The sequence below is a fragment of the Heliangelus exortis genome, chromosome 7 (genome assembly GCF_036169615.1).
Source record: "Heliangelus exortis chromosome 7, bHelExo1.hap1, whole genome shotgun sequence".
Classification (NCBI taxonomy): domain Eukaryota; kingdom Metazoa; phylum Chordata; class Aves; order Apodiformes; family Trochilidae; genus Heliangelus; species Heliangelus exortis.
This window is the reverse complement of record NC_092428.1, coordinates 3483577-3506311: the sequence shown is the minus strand read 5'-3', so window position 1 is coordinate 3506311 and position 22735 is coordinate 3483577. Positions and strand designations below refer to the sequence as shown.

Sequence of the window (22735 nt, the reverse complement as noted above, 5' to 3'; positions counted from 1 at the left end):
TAATGTGGGGTTAAGGAATCCTGAGGTATTTTCCTGCTTGTCATTTCTGAAAGGTATCTGCATGTGAATTCTCAGAAATTACCTGAAGAGGTGAATATAAAGACTGTCTGAATGACTAACTGACTGAATGAAGGAATTTATTTGAAATGCTTGCTTGTAAGCGACTGGAAAACAGAACCCTGATTTCCAACACGAGGTCTTTAGTATGGAATAGAGAAAAAATCCCCCCAGAGTAGAAACTTCCACACTGACAATTTACTTCCATCTCTTTTTCTTCCAAATAGCCCAATAGAATCCTGCCAGAATTTCTACAAAGATTTCACATTACAGATCGACATGGCTTTCAATGTGTTCTTCCTACTCTACTTTGGCCTGCGTGTAAGTAGTGTCCCTTGGAGGGAGGGAGGGACTGTAACCATCAGGTAGGGGAGAGGCTTTCCATACATCCTAAATTTACATTATCTGGTCAAATTAGAGCTGGTTTCTAACACACAAGCAAAGAGTTTGATTGAGAATGTCCAGGTAATAAAAATAAGCATCGAAGATCACTAAAGAGACCAAGAGTTGATCAGCTCAGCCAACTTCTGGAGTGCCCTTTGTGATAGAAAGTGAAAATGGAAATAGTTGAGTGCTGGTCAGTGGTGTTGACTCTGGTTGCAGTGTTCTCAGTGGAGTGATAACTACCTCAGCAAGGGTAGTGATTGCTTGATCTATTCCTCTGCTCCCCAATGTGTAATGAGCATCTTATACCTTTAGTTATTTTAGTGGTTTTCTTTTCTGACTGGCAAAATAAAGGATTTGAAGAAATATTTTCAAATCTCATCCTTCTCCATCTGTTCTCCTCCAAAATGATGTTGCAACTCCAAACTCCATCTAAGTATTACCACATCTTCAGCTCTAGAAGATGTTTGTGTTCAAACACACGTATTTGCATTTAAAATATTTGTTGGCTGGTATCCAAGAATGTGAGAACTCAGAAGAAAAGCCTACAAACTGCTGATGAAGCCCAAACTGCATGAGTTTGCACATAATGAGGCAATGGGGGCTGGCAGAGGTCTGGCAAGTATGGAAGGAATCCTTTGGAAGTGATGGAATTATGCCAGTGCTTCTAGAAGAACGTGATACCTCTTTGGAGTGGTAGGATTACTTCTGTAAGGAATGGGCTTTTATTAGTCAATAATTACTTTAATGAATAACTGTTCAAATAATTCCATAGGAAACTGTGTGGTCTGTTCAGTTAACAGACCTTCTTTTCACTGTTGAATAACACACTTCAGTCATTTTGACAGCTTAAAAGTTGTGCCCCATGAAAGATAAAATGCTGATTAGAATATGTAGAGGGTTATGAAAATATTGATCTGAAATCCTAAAAAACCTTCAGTTCCAAACATTCTGACTACTACTACCTTCAACAAAAGGGGATTGAAAGTTTCCTGCTGAAATTGGGTCTTATATTTTATTTGTCACATTGGATCATTGATATTGTGAAATACAGACTAAATTAATGTCAATCTAATTTTGGTTCTGTGTCTTCTCTGAGGCAAATTCTGCTCCTGTTGTCTGTCTTCTTTTAAAGTATGATTGCAACTTTCTTGACATTGTTAGAGTGCCCTTTCCAATATTTTATCTTTGATTCCAGCAGAGTTGGGAAAGATTTTCTGTTGAAGTTTTAAAATAATTCCAAAGCAAGAAAATGAAGTGGATGAAATAGAAAAAGCCAAAATTTGCTCTGGAAGAAATACAATGGATATTGTCTATGATTCAAAGAGTACAAGCACTGTTTTAAAATAGTCTAGTCCAGATTTTAGATACGAGTAAAATCACTCTTAAATATCTTTGTGATGCACCAGTATTTGTATATTTGCATAAGCTATTTTTTTTAAGTTATTACTTAAATGTGAATGGTAATTTTACCATATTTAAGCACAGAGATGAACAGGCTAGGATATCCTTAGCATCCAAGTTTGCCAATTTCTTTGCCATAGTCAGGCAAGAGAAATCAGCTCATCCATGGCACAATTTGAAGGACTGGAGTCCTGCTGCAGTCCTGAACTATTCCTTGGAGGAGTCATCCTGGTGTTTAAACTCTGGATGGAATGGTCAGGGGATTCCATGTAAACTATCAAGTATTTTGAGACCTGTGAACAGCAAATAGGTGATGAGACTGCTCTCACCATGCTTGGCATCATAGAGCAAAGGTGATATACTTGGAAATATTTTATACTTCCCTACATTTTTCTAATATTGCTGATCCATTGTTAATAAATGTGAAGAATATGTTTTTTAGCACAGATAATTACAGCTCCTTATATAAATGATGAGACTTAAATTTTTAGTCTCAGTGTGGTTATGAAGTTATTCTTTCCAGTGAGAGATGTGGTTTTAATGGAACTGACCTAAAGCATCAGTTACTTCTCTGCTAACTTTGAAGTGTAATATTTTAGTATAGACAATATTGCACATGCTTACAACCACTATGAGCATAATCTGATTCTTTTATCCATATTTTTTCTTTTTTTCAGTTCATAGCAGCCAATGACAAGCTATGGTTTTGGCTTGAAGTTAACTCAGTAGTAGATTTCTTCACGGTCCCTCCAGTGTTTGTGTCAGTATATTTAAACAGAAGTTGGCTTGGTAAGTAAAATAGTTTTTTCTTTTAATAAGTGGTACAAAAATACTTCAGCCTTTGCACCTTGTGACCTGTTTCAGCAGACAGGTGGGTTGTGCCAGAAGGAACACTTTTTACATCAATTTTATTCTTGATTCATTATCTCCTCTCTAAGTTGTGGTGAACTCCAGCTTGGAAGTTGGTTCTGAGCTCCCCTTAAAGCTGTTCTTCTATCTTCTGTGATAACAAAGGTGCTTCAAATAACTGATTTTTTATCATGTACTTGTATGCTTCTGAAAAAGGAAATACTGATTGTATGAGCAGACTGTATTGAAATAAATTGCTTTGATAGGATGCTACTCTTAAAGAAAGATTAAACATGTAAAATAGGATCTTGGCTCCACAAGGACATGAATAAGGAACAAAGAACTACAGGGATTTAAATAAAGACCCATTTATGGATTTCATCGTGTCTCATGTTATTGAATCACAGAAACTAAGTACAGAAAAGATCTATACAAGTGTTAAATCCTAGTCAGATCTACTATTATGAAGATTTTTTATCATATTTCTTTCCTGATATCCTCTTTAGTCAAGACTACTGTGCAGTTTCTTAAGAAAATAGTTTAAGATTTAAGACAGGCAACATTGGCAAACATTGACACATGCACAGCATAGAGAACAAATCTCTTGGTGTGGTGTTTAGCACAGTTATGGAAAAGAGGGGATTCTTTTTTTCCAGTTCTTGCTTGAATTCTATCCAGATCCTATTATTTGCATTACAAGTAATTTTGGATGAGGCTTGTGGTCTCAGTTCTTGTTCTGAGAAGAGTGATAGACATCTCTGGTAGACACTTAGCTATTTTGAAGAAATAAAATGGATTCCCTCTGTGGAAAAAAAAAATAGATGGCTTTGGAGAAAGTGCCTCTCATTAAGATAGTTAAGCTGATGGTGAAAATACCCTCTGGCCATCCAGCAAGTGTACTTCAGGATGAAGCTTTAGTTAAAAATCTGTGACTCTGTAAGCTTTTTTGAAGTAATTTCTACAGAACAGCTCAGCCTGAAACCATATTTGAATCTGAAGAGCATTCTCTTCCTTTTGTTACCATCTGTATTTTAATGGAATTTAGAGCAGTGCCTTAGTGAGACTGACAGGCAGAAGTGCTCTGGTTCTGATAAAAAAATTGGAGGGATAGCAGTATAAGAGAGGAATTAGGAGTTCCAAAATGTTGCAGTAATTTATTGCTTTCTTAGCATATTAAATTTCCAATCACTTGCATTGATTTTTTTTTTGTTAAGTATTGTGTATTTCTGCCATCTATTGGTGACAGCTTTGGATACACTTCCAAATTTTGGAATATTTCTTACAGAGCAAAAGTTTATATGTTGATGGTCTCCAGAGGTCTTCCAAGCCCTGCCATTCCATAATAAAGCTGTAAAGCCTTTTCTGTAGTTTTACTTAGATTTTAAGTAATTTATAAGGGAAGCTCAATTCTCTAACATTTCCTAGGAGGATTTTATTTTTCTCTAACATTTCCCAGGAGGATTTTATTTTATGGATATGTGCTTATGCATTACTTTTCTCTGCAGTAACTTTTCTTTGTACTCTTCAAGTGGGTTTCAGAATGAATTTAATGGAAATAGTTCTGAATACTCAATCCACTGGGTGATTTGTTCATAATAAGTCATTGATTGGACTGCATCATATTTGCATTTTATGAAGACAAGATTTTTTTTTTTTTTTTTTGGTTTCTCCTAGACACCTTAATCAGTTCAGTTTTCACAGAGCATGTAAATTTTGACAGCATCCAAGTGAAAATGAAATTTCACAACAAGTTTTTCAGTGGTTGCACTATCAATAGCCAAGGGTAACCTTCACAGGTTAAGCACTAAACTTTCAGCAGTGTTTAGTATCATACTATCTCAACTTCAAAATAATAAAATAAAAAGAGAATACTGGTAAATCCAGTCCATAAATGGAAGAAAATTTCTCTGCATCCCAAAAATGCCTCTGAAGTTATTGACTCCTCTGTAACTACTTGCTCTGCAGTATTGTACCTGATGGATTGCCAGATATTCTTTGCCAACAAAGCTAATGATTTTCAGAGGGCAAGTGTTTGCTTTCTCTTTACAAGTTCATGCTTTTGGATTTTTCTGCTGCTTTTTACCAGTTTCTTCTCTACAAAGAACTTTTTAATACAGAGCAGTGTTAAAATAAGCTGCTACTGAAATTTGGAGTGCACTTTTTTAACCCAGGCATTTAGTTTTTAGTTCTTTTTTGAAAAAATAATGTGTACATTACTTGAGTTTGCAAATTTTGTATAGGCTTATGTTAGTTATGCAACATTTCATTCTCTCAACCAATCTTAACATCTCTGATTTGATATGTATAAAGGGATATAAAGCCAGAGAATTTTCTTGGTATTCTAGGTTCCAACTGTCTAAGCTTATCTTGTCTTAAAAATTGGACTGGCATTTGCTAGGAGTAGGGTTTCTTATGAAATTTCCCTAAATGCTAATTTAAAATTGAAATATTAGAAAAAGCAGGCTATGACTTCATCAGCTCTTTTGTTTGTTGCTAGATAAAAAAATAGAACAATGCATATTTTAAAAGTAGGATTTAAACTTAGAAAAATAAGCTTTGCAACATAAGTAAAACTTCTAGTCCCTTTTTTTTTTTCACCTAAAGCTGTTTGCTTGTTTTATTTATAACTGTTTTATACAGATGATTGTTGTGCCTTCTTTTTAAATCAGCTTCCATGAAGTAAGGTAGATGGCAGTTTGGTCCTTATGGGAAGGCTTGAACACCTCATTTTGTTCAGCATTATGCTGGGAGGAGTGCTGTTTTTATTAGAAATAATATTACAGTAGCATCTCTGTGGAGGTTTAGCTGAAAAAAATCATCCAGTTATAGCATCTGAAGAGTCAAGTTCAATTTCAAAAGATTCTGCACTTGAGCCAGGATTTCTGGAGATAATAATCTGCATAATCTAAAGGAAAAATTTTAGTACCTCATCAGGGAAGACAACTGAGAGTAACAATGTTGACTACTGCATTAGGAGATTTCCAAGGAACTCAAAACTCTTCAGTGGTTATTTCTCAGTTATCACCTACTTCCTCTGCTGCTTCCTATAAATTATATCAGCTTGCTTTTCTTCCTAATGGCTGCTTATATTTTAATTTGATCAACCCCTTTCTGTGTGGAATATTTTCCTTCAGAACCATATGAGTTTTTGTGTCCAGTTGTGCTTATTCTGCACTACAGAGATGGTTCATTTCCAGTCACTGCATCAAGCACTTAATGCCAATCTCATTCAACCACACTGCAGCCCCTTAGTTATTCAAAATGTTGTGTGCTTGGAGATGTAGAATATTTACATTTGATGCTAGGTTTAGGGGATGTGAATTCATCCCTCTCTAGCCCAGAAGAAAGGTCTTCTATCAGTATGAGGTAGCTGTAATGTTAGTGGCCAATGGCATTGAAATATGTGCTGATGTCAGAGTAAATATTATTTTCACATTGTTTCAATTTGCTCACTTTTACTCAATTCTGATCTGGGATGCTTTTCTCTCAGGTAAGCCAAGGGAGCCTTGTGGCAGAAGGAAAAATCCACAGTGGGTTGAATATAAAATCCTAACACCATTTGAATGCATTTAACATCTTTGTGTTTGTTCTCTTTTTTTTATTATTTTTTTTTCCCACAGTTCTACCTTGGCAACCTTTTTCTAGATAAAACTAAACTTCATAGAATTGTTTAGGTTGGAAAAGACCTTGAGGATCAGGACCATTAACCTACTACTGCCTTTTACCTACCCCTAAACCTTCTCCCTGAGCACCCCATCTACACAACTTTTAAATTCCTCCAGAGATGGTGACTCAACCACTTCTCTGGACACCCAGGCCCAATGCTTGACAACCCTTCCAGTGAAGAAATTTTTCCTGATATAAACCATCCCTGCCACATCTTGGGACCCTTTTTCTTACCAATGTTCTGTTATGTAAAGTCTGCTATAGGTAATAGATACATTATTTGGACGTTTACTTTTAAATTATGTACTTAAGTGATTAATTAAAGTAATTCTTATCATTATATATTTAAAATATTGTATGTATACAAATGATATAATTAAAAATTATTTTACTAAAGCATAGTTAATGAAGGGTTTAGTAATGGCTAGATATATGGTTAGGACAATGCTAACTCTTAAGAAAAAGTTACTTTTATAGTAGTAGAAGACAATCTAAATCATGGCAAGGCAGTCAATGAGCACTGAGTCTCTGCTTATAAAATATTGCAAGTGTCAATTCAAATGAGATAATTTGTAAAGAAATTACTGTGAGCTTTTATTTTCTTTTAAATTCCATATGAGCACTGAATCTGGCATCTTGTAGGAATGCATCAGACACTTAGACACTGGTCCTAATCTGCTCTGAGAGTGCCCAGAAATCTTCCTTATCTGTTCAAAAGTGATTTGGTATCTTTGGGCTATTAGTGCAAGCATTTGCGTGCACTTGAAATTCCCTGAGAATCTGCTTCTCAGTAAGCAGGTCACAGGCAGATTTTCTGTCTGACATGAATTGGAATAGAGAAGTTTTAAATGCTATTTCCTTTAATGGATTTATTCCTGATTCAGCCCGAGTCCTGAACTGACATTTGTGCTTCTCACACTTTTTCTGGATAGGTGAGGGCTACTTTTTAGTACTAGCAGGAGGTGGAATAAGGGATAGGAATTGGAGATGTATGGACATTCCAGACAGATATATTAAAAAAAAAAAAAAAAATTCTTAATCCAACAACTGGTATGAAATATTTTGTTGTTATAAATTTCAACCATGTGCATGAATCAGTGTCTACTAAGTAAAGGTAGGACAGACATAAGTGTTTTATGAAGTTAACACCCATCTGGTCAGAAAATATTTTGTTTTCTTGGATTTTTTTCCCCTCACTTGGATGATAATCTCATATATATAATGTTTTGGTGCATCATTTTCATAACCTGGTTTCATAATTACTATAGCTATATGTAGTTCCTCATTTCTGTTCTTTCAGTATTTTCTTTGGACAATAAAAAAGCCTAAAGAAGGTTTAGTGGCTAAGATAAAATATTTCATACCCATTGTTTAGAACAGAAATGTTTGACTCCTTTTCAAGTCTTATTTTATAGTATGCTCATTGTTTTTTTGGCAGTTATGGCCATGTCTTGTGACTCAGAGGAGCAAAAAGAATTGCAAGTCTTTTTTTAAATCAGCATCCTGCAGCATGAGTCAGGCTTTAGGTCTGCCCTCTGTCCTTCCTTTGCCTTTATTCCTACCATTTGTCCTACCCCATGGTTACAGCCTCTCAGAGTAGCCTCTTCCTGATTTTAATGCAATTTGTTCCTGATGAATGCCAAGGAAAATGATACAAGATGCTAACTTGTTGTTCTTCAGGAAGTGAAACTACTTTATATTGAGTTGTAACAAGTGCTTTGAAAAAAAAAAAAAATCCCAATTTCCAGCCTTCAGTGCCACCTCTCTACAAGATTAGTTTGCTGAGGTGCAACACCTTATTTCAAGGGTCATCCTGATTATAGTAACATCAGCAGTAAAGTGTCTATGGCAAAGATCTGCTCTTCCCTTGCTCTCTTGCAAGGTGGTGTAGAACACATTTTGTTCCTGCAGAGCCAGAGGGGAAGTGGAGCTCAGCTGCCAGAAGTCTTTTCCTACACGTAGGAGATGAGTGGTTTTACATTTGGATGGACTTTGAAAGCAAATTGTCAAATAAAAAGCAGCAGTGCCTCCAGAAGTGTATCAGTCCATTTTTATGGCAAATTCAGGAAGTGGTGTGCTCCAAAGATACACTTCTGTTGAAAATATGGAAAACCTGAGGCATAACATACTTGATACTGCTTGGGTTCATTGGAGGTATAACAGGTTTTAACAAGGCATCCTAGGGCTCTCTAGAACAGAATTATTTTTTCTTAGTTTGGAGTAAATATTGAGGAGCAGATTGCTCACATCTCTGTGGTTTCCAGTATCAAAGAGTTTAAGTCTGCTTTAGACCAGGGGATTGTCAACTTTGTCCTTCAGAGGGGTAGGAAAAAGTACAGAAACACTGGAAATGGTACCATTTTCCTAATGATATCATCTTCACCTGCTTAACTGCATTTTAGATTTCCACTCAGATGCTCATCTGAGCTAGAAGATGGGATGTCTCATAGGTCAGTTTTCTTGACAAATGAAGAAAAAGCCTACAGAGACCCATTTTCTGTAATCTAACTTTACATTTAATTTGAAAAATACGTCCATGTAATAGGTAGATAAGATAGATGGTAGAGTCCTGTCACTGAAAACAAGAAGGTCCTCTTGCATGATCAGATTGTAGAACAGAATGCTAAAAACATTCCACTGGAAAGCAGAAATTTCTTCACAGAAAAGTAATTAAAAAATCTCTATGTGATGCTGAATAGTGCTTCCCAACAAAACAGGTCATGATCCTGCTGATGCTGGGATTTAGATTAGTGTTTTTAACTTGTGGAACTCATTTATTTTGGATTTATTTCCAATTCTTGTCGTTTAATTCATATTTTAAAGACTGGGCTCTGCCAGAGAGCTGAGAGTCTCAAAGGAATACTGTCAGATCACCAAACCCAAAATTTAGGTTATGTAAACTGAACAGCTTGGCTCTTGCTTTATGTTACTTGGGAACTGTTTGTCTTTGAAGGTGTTCTAGGCTCACAAGGTGAAGAGGTTCTGTAATCAAATCTTTACTGTGCTAAGTTATAAAGCTTTTTATAACTTATTATAGGTTTATAATTGGATAGTAACAAGAATATACTGCTATCCAAGATACAATACAAAAAGAAAGAAAAATAGGGTAAAAGATAAGTAGGACATGATTTCAGTTGGAGTTGTACAAGATGTGAACAGTAACACAAGTTCAGTACTACCTTGTTCATATCCTTCCAGTTTGAGAGGAATAGTTCAAGTGCTCACAGATACATATATATATATATATGTGTATATATAGATATATGTCTGCATTTAGAATCAAAAAACATTCCTACTGCACTCAGTGGAACTTTACTCAAGTGAACAGTGGGAACACGACCAGGTAGTTTTAAAGAACATAGTGTAAAGGTTACACTTGAAGGAGCCACTCCAGTGGTTTGCTCTGGTTCACTCACTGCACATCACTTGATTGGAAATTTGTGTGTAGTGTTCTCCCCATTTTTCCCCATTTCTCCACATTTTTCCCAAATCCTTTGGGGTCCTGTGCATGCTGCAGTCTGGTTTTGTGTCTGCTTTGCATTGTACTCCAGATGGCATTGATATATTTTTGGCATAAGCATCTTTGCAGCTCCTCTGGGGACAAATCATAGGAATAATTATGCATATTCCTCGAAATAAAGATAGCTCCTCAACATGAAGTTTGTACATTATGCTGAAGGCAGGAAAGTGGACTAAGCAAGCATGTAACATCACAGAAGTTAAGAAGTATCTCATGGACTGGCAAAAAACTCAGTTTTGTGAATATTCACAGAGCAAGTCTGCTTGAGAGAAGTGATGTGCTCTGTTTTTTGTGCTCTTGCGTGATGGCGAAATTGCTGTGGGGTTTTTTGTTTTTTTGTTTTTTTCTTTAGTAATATAACTGTCATTATCTGGGATTAGATGAAGGGTTGTTGTGTTTGTTTGGTTTTTTTATTTCGTCTGGGATAAATCCTGTAAGAGTTAGGTGATTATGTGACCTCTGCCTTCTGCATAAGAGCTTTGAATGGAAGACAGATATGTAAATAGCTAAAGGAAATAATACACAGGGAACAATTCCCTTGATGTACATGGACTGCATCTGCATTCTTCATGGGACTACCTGTTCATTCCAAGTGAACAGCATCACATTTATGGGTTGTGGATTGATGGGTGTGGTTCTTTGGTGTATCCAAAAGGAGCTTATGTGGTAATATCCGGATGGAAGATGGCTTTTAAGCCCCAGTACATCATGGATCAGAGGAGCATCTGCACTGTCTGCCTGCATCTGTGATTTGTTTTGTTCATCCAGTTTGTGATACTCTTAGTCTGTTTTGTCAGGCTGAGTTTTGTATTTGAATTAATTCTGTTTGTTTCATGCTAACAGAAATAGACTAGATTATACTGAATTATCTTCTGGTAACAACATGTAAAGGGGAACTCTGTCTGTGTCCAGTTAACTAAATCTGCTTCCAAAGAAAACCCTCAACTACCTCTCTGTGTCCATACTGAATTAGTGAAAAGAAGGGGGAATCTCTCACTGTCTTGGCTGTCAGTGGATGCTGTGACTGAAGACTGGGCAGCAATATTCATGTGCAGTGCTCCTGAAGCTGAAGAAACATAGTCATGATTCCTAGCAAGATTTTAGTCTATCACAACCCTTCTGGGGGAACCCGTACAGAAACTTACAAAAGTACTAGGAGGCGTAAAAAATCTCTTGGAGAATTGTTCCAAAATGGATATCGTGTCAAAGCAGGACCCAGTATCCCTGAGAAGGAAGAACAACAGACTTTTGGAAACTCCTTGGTGTCTTGTTATAGGGTCGGCTCATACTGGGGTAAGGCACAATTCCAAACCTTTTGTTCAGAAGTGTAGGGAGTGCTGTAGTCTCTGGTGTTGGTGTTCTTCTTGTCTCAAAAGGTATTCTGTTTGATTTTTCAATTTCAAAATAATGCTAGAAGATTTCAGTTGCTTTGCAGGAAAAAAATACCTTCCCACGTGCTGTGATGTGCCCTTGTCTCCCATGTGCCTCATGAAGGGTGTTCAGTATTAACTTAAAATCAGATTATCCAGTTTTCACTGGAGTGTAACAATCTGTACTGGTGGAGGTATTGAGAAATTCTTTTTAGAACTACTGCTGTTATTGCAACAGGTGTAAAAGTAAATTTTATAAAAATGTGCAGCATAAAGTTCTAATAACAAGTCTTTGATAAAATATTTTTTGCAAGCAATTAGTAAATACCCTGTGTAGTAGATGCTGAACTTGATGTACTTTTGCTGTCCTGGTTCTTAGGTTATTGATTTTTTTTTTCCTGCTGTGTGCTGTTTTCTCTGCTCTGTGCTTGCATAACAGAGGCAGGAAAGTATATCAAAATAATCTGGGTGTGTTGCTTCCAAGGACTGGCAAATTCTTTTCCTCTCATGCTGTTTCTTGTCTTGTTCTTTGAGCTTTCATTTTCAAACAGATCTGCAGGAAAAGGAACCTCGGGTTGCTCTGCTGGGTTCTGTGAAGGCTGTTGTGTGAATTCAGGAGAGGAGTATTTTGTATCCTAAAAATTACCCCTCCATTATATGCATCTCATAAAAGGTTCTGAGTTCCAAAATAGGAATTCTGTCTTTTTTTTATTCTTCATTAAACTATGTGGTCAAATATAGGGTAGAAGTAGCCTGGCATAGATTTGATACCCTTCTGATGAATGAGTGAATGGTTTGTCAGGAATAAAAATGGGATATTGGTATATTGGATACAAATACCAATATTATGGATATGCTAGTGAGAAAAAAAATCAACATATGGTAATAAGAATGGGATTCTCTGTCTCATTGATGAAGAATAATGCAATGCTTGATAGTGTTCTGGCAGATTGACCTCTCCTCTTCCTGAATGAAGAATTATTGCAACTCTGTTTCTATTTTTTAAAATCTTATTAAAGAGACTTTTAGTTGTTGTGATTGCCCTCTCCTCCCCTTTGTAGATTTAAAATGATAAATTTCCTTTTTGGGGGGTTGGTAACCTATGGGTAATTTTGTGATTGTTGCTCTGAATTAATCCAGTGAAAAGCATCAGCTGAGCTGACAGACTGCAAAGCTGTCTGACAGGCAGGAAAATACCACATTGCAGCACCTGTAAAATCAAATAAAGCTTAAAATAATGTAGTTTGGTTTTCTGTAAACTCAATAGAGACAATAATTTTCTACTGTAGTGTCAGTGCTACTGGTACATGGTCATGTTTCTGTCACTGTTCTGGTCTAAAATGTCCATTTCTTTAGAGCCTTAATACAGTGTCAAAAAGTGATAGCTGGAGAGTATTGGCACCTCACACAACTGCACAAGTATGTAGAGAAATTAGTAAAAATACTGTTGTATTCTAGATCTAGCCCAGGATTTTGAAATAGCAGATTATTTCCTATTGCACAGATCAGCCCTTTAATATTTAAGATTTTCAGGTTTTTGAGGGGTGTTTGGCCTCTCTTAGTGACCCTTCAAAATTGGCCTGAAAAATGTGGATGTGTCAGTTTTTCATACCTAAATTCAGTGTATAGAATTTCAGTAGCCAGGCATTTGATCTCTGGGAGTCAGGAGTGGCTGTTGGATTGATTTTTTTATTGGGCTGTTTTTTATTTACAGATTCCAAGTTGAGCACTGAAAATCAGAAATAAAATGACACCACACATGTTATCCAGGAAAATTACCTGGACACACCTAAATCTGTAATTATTGTACTTGAGGCAGAAACTAGTGACTAGAATTCTTTGTTTCATATAATTAAAGGAATATAGTCTGATAAGAGTTTTCCTGGTCTAGAAATTTATGAATATTTTAGCAGCTCTAAGAACCCATCTCAGAAGCATGGTTTATATCCATTTAGCAACAGAACAGTAACCAACTGAAGAGACCTTTCATTTTGTTCTGTGGTTAGAGATATATTCTGTGTGTATTAAAATCTTTGATACTTATTTCTTTGTATAAATTGTGATTTAGATGATTATATCCTATTGCAGACAGATCCCATAAGAAAATTACAATATTAAAAAAATTGTAAGAAAAAGATAATGACATGATGGAGACAAAACAAGCTGTTTTCTGAATTAACTTTAGCAGGCAGGATCCTATTAAATGTGCAAAATTACAATAGATTTTACTGGAATGCACAACAAACTTATTTCAACTATTGATTATATTACTTAAGTGTAGAAGTTCTATTGCTGAGACAGCTTAGGGAAAATGGGAATTTTTGTTAGTGCTCCAATTATAGAATTTTGCTTATTATTCTTGATGCATAAACAGATATTAGAAGTTTGTATTCTTGGTGAGCTGGTCAGCCTAAAAGGGAGTAATATCTTCTTAGTTGGGTCAGATTTAATTTGGAAACAGAGAATATAGAATGGGATGTTGTGTTATAGATTGCATATGATCAGTTTTCAAAGACAGCCTGTTTTTTACAGAGCTTTCTCAATAATTACTCTTGAGTTGGACCCATCAAAATAATTTCTATTTAACGGGCATTAATTTTGATCTTGTATGGATACATTGTCAGCTATTATTGAATAACTGAATTTTAAAATAATTACTGAATAATTTAATTTTCACTTTGGCAGCAGTCTGATTGCTACAGGGGTGTTGCTGTGAGGATTACTGTGTCACCAGTTTACAAATGCTTATAGGACTGCAAGCACCTTTCTCATGGAATTCATACCAGCACCAGATTGTAACCCTGTGTGCCCTTTTCCTCTAGGAATTCCTCAGTTGATTTATCATCTCCTTGCTGAGTTCAGATGATATAGAAATAATCATTCACTTAAGGGCAACCTCACTTCATCTGAGTTTTCTGTTTACTGTATTCTCAGCAGCAGTTTTTTTGTAGCTGATGCTACAGATGGTAGACACCTCTGCATTAGCTGCAGCCTCTCAAAATGGGTGTAATTTACTGGAAAGTCAAGCAGTCAATGGTTTTACACTATTAACTCCTAACAGTGCTATGGGGACTAAACACTGCAGGGTTTCACTTGCAAACACCAAACTAAGTGACTCAAAAACTAAACTCATACCCTCAGCTCCTGTGAGCAAGGTACTCTGAGCACATAGTTACTCAAACCATCCATTTGTAGCCCCACCATCATCCAGTTCTCTTCCATGTCTTGCTCAGATCACTTTTCAGGGCCCTTTTTTACAGTTTTCTGGGTCTTCCTGATTTTATTCTTCAAACAGGTTTCTTCCCTGTGCCACTCTAAGCCTTGCAGCCCTATTTGCAAGCTCTCTGCCTTTCTCACCATGCTTTATACTACCCCAAGTCTCTGCTTGTTTCCTTCTGAGCCAGGTTCTCCTTGATTCTGATGTGAGTCAATGTCAAATGGATTTTAAAGCCCTCAGCTGGGCAGATTTTCCACTGCAGGGGATTATAAACCACTAATAAATCCAATACCCTACCACTGGCTCCCTGAGTGTACTCCTCATTCAGCACCTGATCTGGAGCAGAGACTGTCAGGGAAACACAAGTGTTTTCTGCAGTGTTCATTTTGCTGAGGACATTTATGTGAGGTGGTTAATCTACAGAGCTTGTATTCCAAGTAGCTTTTCATTAAAAAGACTTTTAGAGAGCCTCTGAAGTGAAGCTGAGAACATCATTTTAATTGGCAGTGGAAATACATAATTTTTATAAGCTTCAGAGGTGTGTAGTCATGAAGAGTTTCCTGATCTTTCACTTTTTTATAAATATTGATTTACTAGAGGGCTTTAGGGACTAATGCAGAATATAATTTATGATAAAACCAAAAATTCAGTATTTCTAACATGACTCCTGTTTCTACAACAGCTAATTAAAAGTTTCATCTGGAGAACTTGCCTTTTCTTAGTGCCTGTTAATGGAGCTCATGCTTTGTCCTGATACTCTGAGTACAGAAAAAAGTACTTTAATACCACTTTCTTGCTAGAGTGATGGAACTTGCTGATTGTTTGCAAGTCAGAAAGTACAAAAAATTGTATGAAGTGACATGCCCATAGGAACCTAACAACAGAGCAGTTTGGGTCTTGAAAAGAGTACTATGCTGTAAAGTATTAATTTGGCATCAGAATAAGGAAAACTATTATTTTAATTTAATTTTTGTTCAGCATCTTTGAACTATATGAAGCTGGTAATACACTGAGTTTTCTGAAGATCAAAATTTGATCCATTCTGTGTATCAATTTCTTTAGCTATAAAGCACAGCCCCACACATAACATCCTAGACAAGGTACAGAGCTTACAAATAAGGAGTACTGCAGAAATAAAACTTGATTTAACACTTTGCCACGTGTATCTTTACTCTTGAGGGGGAACTTCTTGACTCCATTGAGATGATGAAGGCTGTGAGCAGGTTTATGTTTGCCAGGACCAGTATTTCCTGAAGTCTCTAGAAATAGAAAGTGGTTTTATAGCACTGGAGGTTGGTAAAAGGAATATCAGTAAAGCATGAGAAGAACCTGGACCTCACTGTAACAGTCAGGATATCAAGTTATACAACTTTTATATAACTCCTGGCTGTACTGCCTAATAAAAATTGTCCTCAAACCCTTATTTTAATTTTATAAGCTGTTCATGTATATAATACACCATGTCCCTTTATTTATATGCCAAAGATCTGCAGCCAAATTATTTACTGTCAGCATAAGTCTCTTAATAATTTAAGCCCTTAATCTTCTATGGTGTGTTCCCTTGCACACAGTCTCTCTGTGTGGCTCTCACTGGCTTTGCAGTTGCCTGGAAATTGCTACTCATGCAAACTGATTTCAACACAAAAATGTTATTTCTTTGTAAAAAGAGTTACCTCTTTAATAGTCAGAGTGTAATCTGATCCTGTGGTAACAGTTTGAGGGAAAGAATTATAGTAGATTTCTCATTTTAAAGTGGGAATGTGTCATTCCTCTGTTCTGCTGGAGTTTTTTGGCACGAGGGTGGAGATAAGGAGCATTATTAGAGTAAAAGATTTTACGTCATTAAGATTTAACAGCTTAATCAGGCATATACACAGTTATTTTATCCAGGTTATCAGATCTCTTGCCCATAATCTTTAATTTCTGACTAAGCAATATGGGGATTTGAAGGCCTGGGGAGTTTTTTACATTTTTGACAGTCTGGAAGAGGAGGACGTGCACTAGAAGTACCAACAGAACCTTAGGGTGGTTTTTTCCCCATAGCTTTCAGCCTGTCTGTCTCCTCCCATGGCTTCCTATGTGAACTAAGGCTTTCTGGTAGGATACTTCAGTATTTACTGAAATAAATTTCAAACAATTTGAAAAAGACCTGGTAAGGATCTTGGAACCATTAAACATGGAAGAACATTTCAAAGGTATTTAACATTTTATATGCTGCCTATGTTGATTTCATTGCTACTGTAAATGAAATGTTGTCATGTTTTGAATTATTCTTAACTAGAGGGTTTTTTTTTGTCTTTGCTGCAGGTTTAAGATTTTTAAGAGCCCTTAGACTGATACAGTTTTCAGAAATTTTGCAGTTTCTGAATATCCTTAAAACAAGGTAAGACCTTTTCTTTCATGCTGTGTTAATGCACTGGGGGCAGAACACAGGTTTGTCTTCCTACTGGTATTTTGGTTTTTGGAAAAAAATACTTGTTCTTTGTTCTTTAAATCTCTTTCTGCTGATGAATGATTGATAAGTGTCATCATTTTTTGACCTGTGAACAGTAGAAGGTTCTACTTGATCTGTTGTTACATTTGAAAAATCTGAGTGAGAATAAGTGCTGATAAATTAAAAGCAGACTGAATTATAGAGCTCTGCACTGGTTAAATACTGCTGCTTTGCACATAATCAATCCAGATTCTGCTGCCCCTGGAAAAACAGAAATTCTACTTCATTCAGTAGAATATAGCTAAAAAAATATTTTGAAAAATAAGCACCCTGGCTCTACTCCAGTCTTTTTGAACTGAGCATCCTTCTTCACATCAAAAACATACCAAAAAAATCTCTCTCTTTATATTGTGTTCATTGTCATTAGTATTTATTTCAAAGAATATTTAAAATATTAAAAGTAACCTTTTGGCTTTCACTGGTACTTCAGGCTATTAATACATGAAAGTTGTGCAGAAGCAGCACAGCTTTGAACAAAAGATCACCTTGAAGGAGAAAAATACAAAAGAATAAGGAACCTTCCTGTGCCCCTCAGCTGAAGACACATTGCCTTTCATCATTCCCTAAAATGTCCCAGCTGAAATCTTGATCCCAGCTTTTAATAATGACTGTAAATTCAGTCCCATTCTGAAATCCTCTGCTCTCTCCATCAGCTGATGGTGCATGTGTGAAGGCTTTATAAGCAAATAAGTACTTTTGCTTGTTATGTTAATTAGTACCCATGGGGATATAGTTCCTTACACTCATGGTAAGCAGCTGTTTGTTCAACTCTTAACCTTGAAGCTCATCTTTTTGCTGTAAAACTCTCACACTGCCTCTCTTTAGCTGTGTAACTGCAAGGAATCCAGTTCTTGTCAAATAAAGAAATCAAAGAATCTGCAGTGAGGATGTAGTCCAGTAGCTTAGAATGTTACTGGGATGGGAAAGGTCAGGAAATGGTGCAGGTACCATCAGAACTGCAATGGGTTTGAATTTAACACACAGAACAACACCAAAAAAATGACATCAGTTAGTGAAAAAGCCCCATGAACTCAAAAATTTTGGATAAAGGCTCTTCCAGAGTGGTGGATTTGTAAACTTCCACATCCATGAAAGAAGGGATACTGCATCAATCACATTGTGTATTTACCTGCTCCATTTAAATAGCATTTCTCTGCTGCAAAATTTACTCTTAGATTAGATATCCACAGCACTGGGGTTATTTATATGAATGTAAAGCAGAGTTTCTTTCAGTTGGCTGTTTTCACCTAGAGACATTTCATTGTGCTTTGCATTAATGAAAAGTAACTTCTGACAAGATGAGAAACAAATGGAGTATAAAGGGCACTGCTGTGTTTTTTATGTTTGGTACAATTAGGGTAGCAAATATCCTTGATTTTCAAGAATCAAGATTTTTCAAGAATCAACAATTTTCAAGAAATTCTGTCCTTTTCCTCTTCCCTCGTGTAAGAGAAAAGTAAATTAAAATTACCTCTGGAATTAGTTACTGAAACATGAGATGTAAAGCAGATATTATTTACACAGAGCTCAAAGGCCATTCCAAAAACTGGAATAGAAAGGAAGAGGCTAAGCAATGCAAAAATAGAGGCACTGAGAAGGCTGAGAAAGTAATGTGGGAATATTAGAAAAATACAAGGATATCTGAAAAATTGTTATTCATATTTGAAAAGAGCTGTAAGTCAAAGCAAAATATTACTGTAGTGTATTAAAAGACCATACTCTGCCAAGCAGCTATTTGTTTCCCCAATTTGAAATTAAATGTAGTTTACTCAATATTTTTTGTTTCTGGGTTTTATGAAATAGAATAAATTAGGTGGTGTTAAGTTGAAAATTTCTCTCCTTCACTTCCCTGTATTCTAATATTTTTCAACAATAATATTCTAATATTTTTCAAAACTACAGAGGCTTAGGCAGGGCTCACAGGAAAGGATTTTGCACAGATGTTGGGAAAAGCTTATAGAGCAGGAAAATGTTTGTGACTAATCCTTCATCTAAATTTAGATTCTGGCAGGAATTCAGGAGTATTTCACAGAGGGAGAGAAAAGGTGCAATGTTTAATAAATCTGCACCAATAAAATGTACCAAACAAGTCATGTCAACTGTTATTTTTAATGACTGCCATTCACTTGTGTTACAAGAACATTGCATCAGGAACCAGGGTGATATTTTGCCTTTTCTAATGGGGTTTGCATCTTGTTTAATCAAGGGACCTGGTTTTTAGGGTCCTGTACTCTGCCTGAATGTTATGCCAAACAAAACATGAACCCTAATCAGCCATACTTTAAAAGAGAATAAGGAGTATGTGTTGATGTGTGGGAACATTCAGTTCTTTTTCTTGAGTACTCTCTTCATTACTGCATCTGCCACGTTACCCAACTGTAATTTTTTTCCTAGTACCCACAGTTACCCATCTCACTAACTGTATCTTAAAAATATTTTTAATGAATCTGATCTGATCAACTCTCCAGACTCCTTTTTCAACTTTTTTTTAGAAAATACTGCATTTTTTTTTCCTTAAAGTAGTTATAAACAGAAATATTCATTAATTCTACTGCAAAACTACTACTCCTACCACTGACAACAATTTGTCTGATTTTTTAATTCTTTTTGGAATAGTAGTGACTTTTATGAGTCAGTTTTATGAAGAAAAAGGTGACTGTGAAGTACGGAATGCTCTAGGTCCATAGGAGAATCACAGTGAATCCCATAGGAATCCATGCAAGCAGAATAATATGAAAATTACTTTGGACTTCACAAAGAAAGTGTCAAATACCTAGATTATTTAATCTGGGAATAATACATATTCAAAAAAGCAGCATGGCACTTGCAAATGGCTACAATAGTCCATTTACTGTTGGCTGTAGCTCTAGGGGAAGAGTCTTGTCCTGTGTCCAAGTGTTGGTTGACATGTGATGGGTTTGAAAAAAAAACTGTAAAACCCATGCTGCTAATTTTTAAAGTCTCCACAGATATGGGGTGGAAAGCATAATGAGTACAGAGGAAGCATGCAAGCTAAAGAAAAAGTAGATAATTAAAAAAAAACCCCACACATGAGTTAATTGTATGTATAAATACACTGTTCAGCAGCTAATTTTACTCAGTTTATTCGTGGGACTTGCATGGATGTATTCCAGGGTTGTAGAATATTTACATGTAAATAATTTCTGAAGTGTCTAGCAAGAAAAATGAGAAGCTGAGTGTATTGAGAGGCAACCAAATTATTTGTGAAAAAGCATTACCTATTCCTCTTTGTTTGGGGATGAGTGCAGACATAGCTAAGGTTCCATTTGTCTTAATACACTGTGTTTTTTTTTTTTTCAGGCTATCTAAATTATGCAAAAGTGAACTCTGCAAAGATAAAACAACACATATTTTCCATAAAGTTATAATTAAGTTTTTTAGGGAACCTGAGTATCTTCAGTCTAAAGTATGCAGTTGTATTACAGGTCCATATTAAAAATGCATGGTAAATTTGAGTCTAAATTTCTATTTTTGTTTCTTTGCAGTAATTCCATCAAGCTAGTGAATCTGTGCTCTATATTTATCAGCACGTGGCTGACAGCAGCTGGGTTCATACATTTGGTAAGTATATTTGAAAATATTTCATTGACTTTTTCTCATGGATCATCTGTGATGATCTGTGCTACCTTACAACCTGAAATTACCTCGCTCTGGATAATCCTTTAACACTTTTACAATAAAAAAACAAAAACAAAACATCACAGCTGCCAGAATTTTAGGCTTCAACTCAAAACTAACGCTGAATATATCATTAACTTCAGCAATAAAATACAGGATTTGAACTGATGCAAGTTCTTGACTGATTGCAATGTACCAGTAGGTGGCAATGTGTCCTAAGTAACTGCTCAGAATGCTTCCTGGAAGAGGTTTGGCAGAGCTGAAATGATGCTGAGGTCCTGGGAAATCATATGGTTGCACCAAAAAAAAAACCCCACAACAAACCAAAAGTGTTTTATATTTCCATGAGAAGTAATGGGATTGCTAACATTCTGGTAGCAGTTTTTTAGAGATTGTTTCATCTTTTGCTTTTAAATTTCAAATTGAATGTGTAGCACTGATAAATTTTTGCAATATTTTTTTTTTATTCCCCACTTAAGGCTTGAAAAATGTTAGTAGAGAGGTACATATGAGTTCTTAAATATGAATATGCATATATAGGATACCTGTATTTTAATTGTGTATTTAAAAGTAAGAGCTTTTAGTTATCTCTTTGGTAAATATAATTAACTGTCCCTTATGTTTTGTGACCAGCTTAGAATGAGGACAATTTCAAGGTCCTAATATTGATAAGTTATTCAGGAATGGTTTTTAACTAATATTATAATTTAATTGGTTTGAGTACAGAGCAATTTCATTGTCTTTAAATCAACTATAATGTGTCCAGCTGTATAAGGTGAAGTTCAGGATGTTACAACAGATCATGTGATTTTCACTCTAGTAAAGATGCATTGACATTTGGGCTGTGTTTGTGATATACATCTCATTTATGGATGACCAATCCTTCCAGCAAATGCAGCAATTTTATCACAGAAATACTAGATTTTCCAATTTTGGGGGAAAAAAAAAGCTTTTTAAAATTGCATCAGGAAGAGGGGAGAGAATACCATTTTCTAGCTTTTTTACAAACTAACTTTTTGCTAACTTTTTACTGTAGAAGAAATTTTAGAGGCCATGCTCCTTTCCCACTGATAAATTTATAACTTGCAGTAGCTGGCTGCTTTGGAGAAGTAATAGTCTATTACTCAGCTTAACATGTCACTAATTGGTAGCTAGATAATTCTTAAAAAAATACATTAGCAGTTATATGTGCATTATAAGCAAAATTCACTCTGAAAATTTCTGATCAAATTGGTATAAAATTAATTTACGTAATGTATTAATAAATTATGTTATTTAGTGCTGAATGGAAAAGATATTTCCATAAATAGTATGAGTAGCAAGGTTATGCAAATTAGCAAAATGCCATAATTGGGGCAGGGTTAGGTTCAATATTTGCTCAAAATAAATCACAGGAAAGGGTCCAGACTTTATATTACATGCTGGATTATATAGATAAATATACACACACCCACACATACACCTACCTACATATAGAGTTACTTTGTGGTACAACACTATTAATTCATGACACATTTTCTTGTACATTTTAGGTGGAGAACTCAGGGGATCCATGGGAAAATTTCCAAAATAATCAACCGCTAACATATTGGGAATGTGTTTATTTACTGATGGTTACAATGTCCACTGTTGGCTATGGAGATGTTTATGCAAAAACAACCCTTGGTCGCCTTTTCATGGTCTTCTTCATCCTGGGGGGATTGGTAAAAACTTATATATTTTTTGAATTGCTGCTATTTTAATTATTTTTTTTATGTTAGTAGTATTAGTAGTAGTAGTAAGCTACCTTAGTGCCTGATCTTGCATATCAAAATGCTGTATTTAATAAATAATTTCTCTGGTTTTGTGGATTAAAATCAATTAGAAAACTATTAAATCTTTTGGCAGAGCTTGCCAAATGACTCCAGTTCACTAGAATCAGAATGCCTTTAATCCATTTAAATGAGTAATGCATGTGAATACACGGAGTGCCTTAGTATTTCAACTTATAATGTTATTTGTAGCCCTTTTAGTTTTTAGTGACTGCCTGTAGTGCATTTTCGTGAGGCTGCTGTTGGTACTTAAATGCACATTGCGGTTTCAGAAGTCCTACCCACCCTTCTGTGTCCCTTTCCCAGAATTCCAACAAACACTGT

At 35.7% G+C, this 22735-nt stretch overlaps 1 protein-coding gene across 21 annotated transcripts in view; it reads left to right on the top strand.

The window, feature by feature from the left end:
* The window catches only part of KCNMA1 (potassium calcium-activated channel subfamily M alpha 1), a 368746-nt gene that overhangs the window by 205687 nt on the left and 140324 nt on the right, over window positions 1-22735 (top strand). For 19 of the 21 annotated variants that reach the window (XM_071748266.1, XM_071748268.1, XM_071748267.1 and 16 more), the window contains exons 4-8: window positions 285-378; window positions 2523-2634; window positions 16775-16850; window positions 20468-20543; window positions 22133-22303. In XM_071748266.1, coding sequence (XP_071604367.1) covers window positions 285-378; window positions 2523-2634; window positions 16775-16850; window positions 20468-20543; window positions 22133-22303 — 529 coding nt within the window. Of the gene's footprint in view, window positions 1-284; window positions 379-2522; window positions 2635-10483; window positions 11174-16422; window positions 16663-16774; window positions 16851-20467; window positions 20544-22132; window positions 22304-22735 lie in introns of those variants that run through there. The other 2 variants (XM_071748279.1, XM_071748280.1) reach the window with 2 other exon arrangements.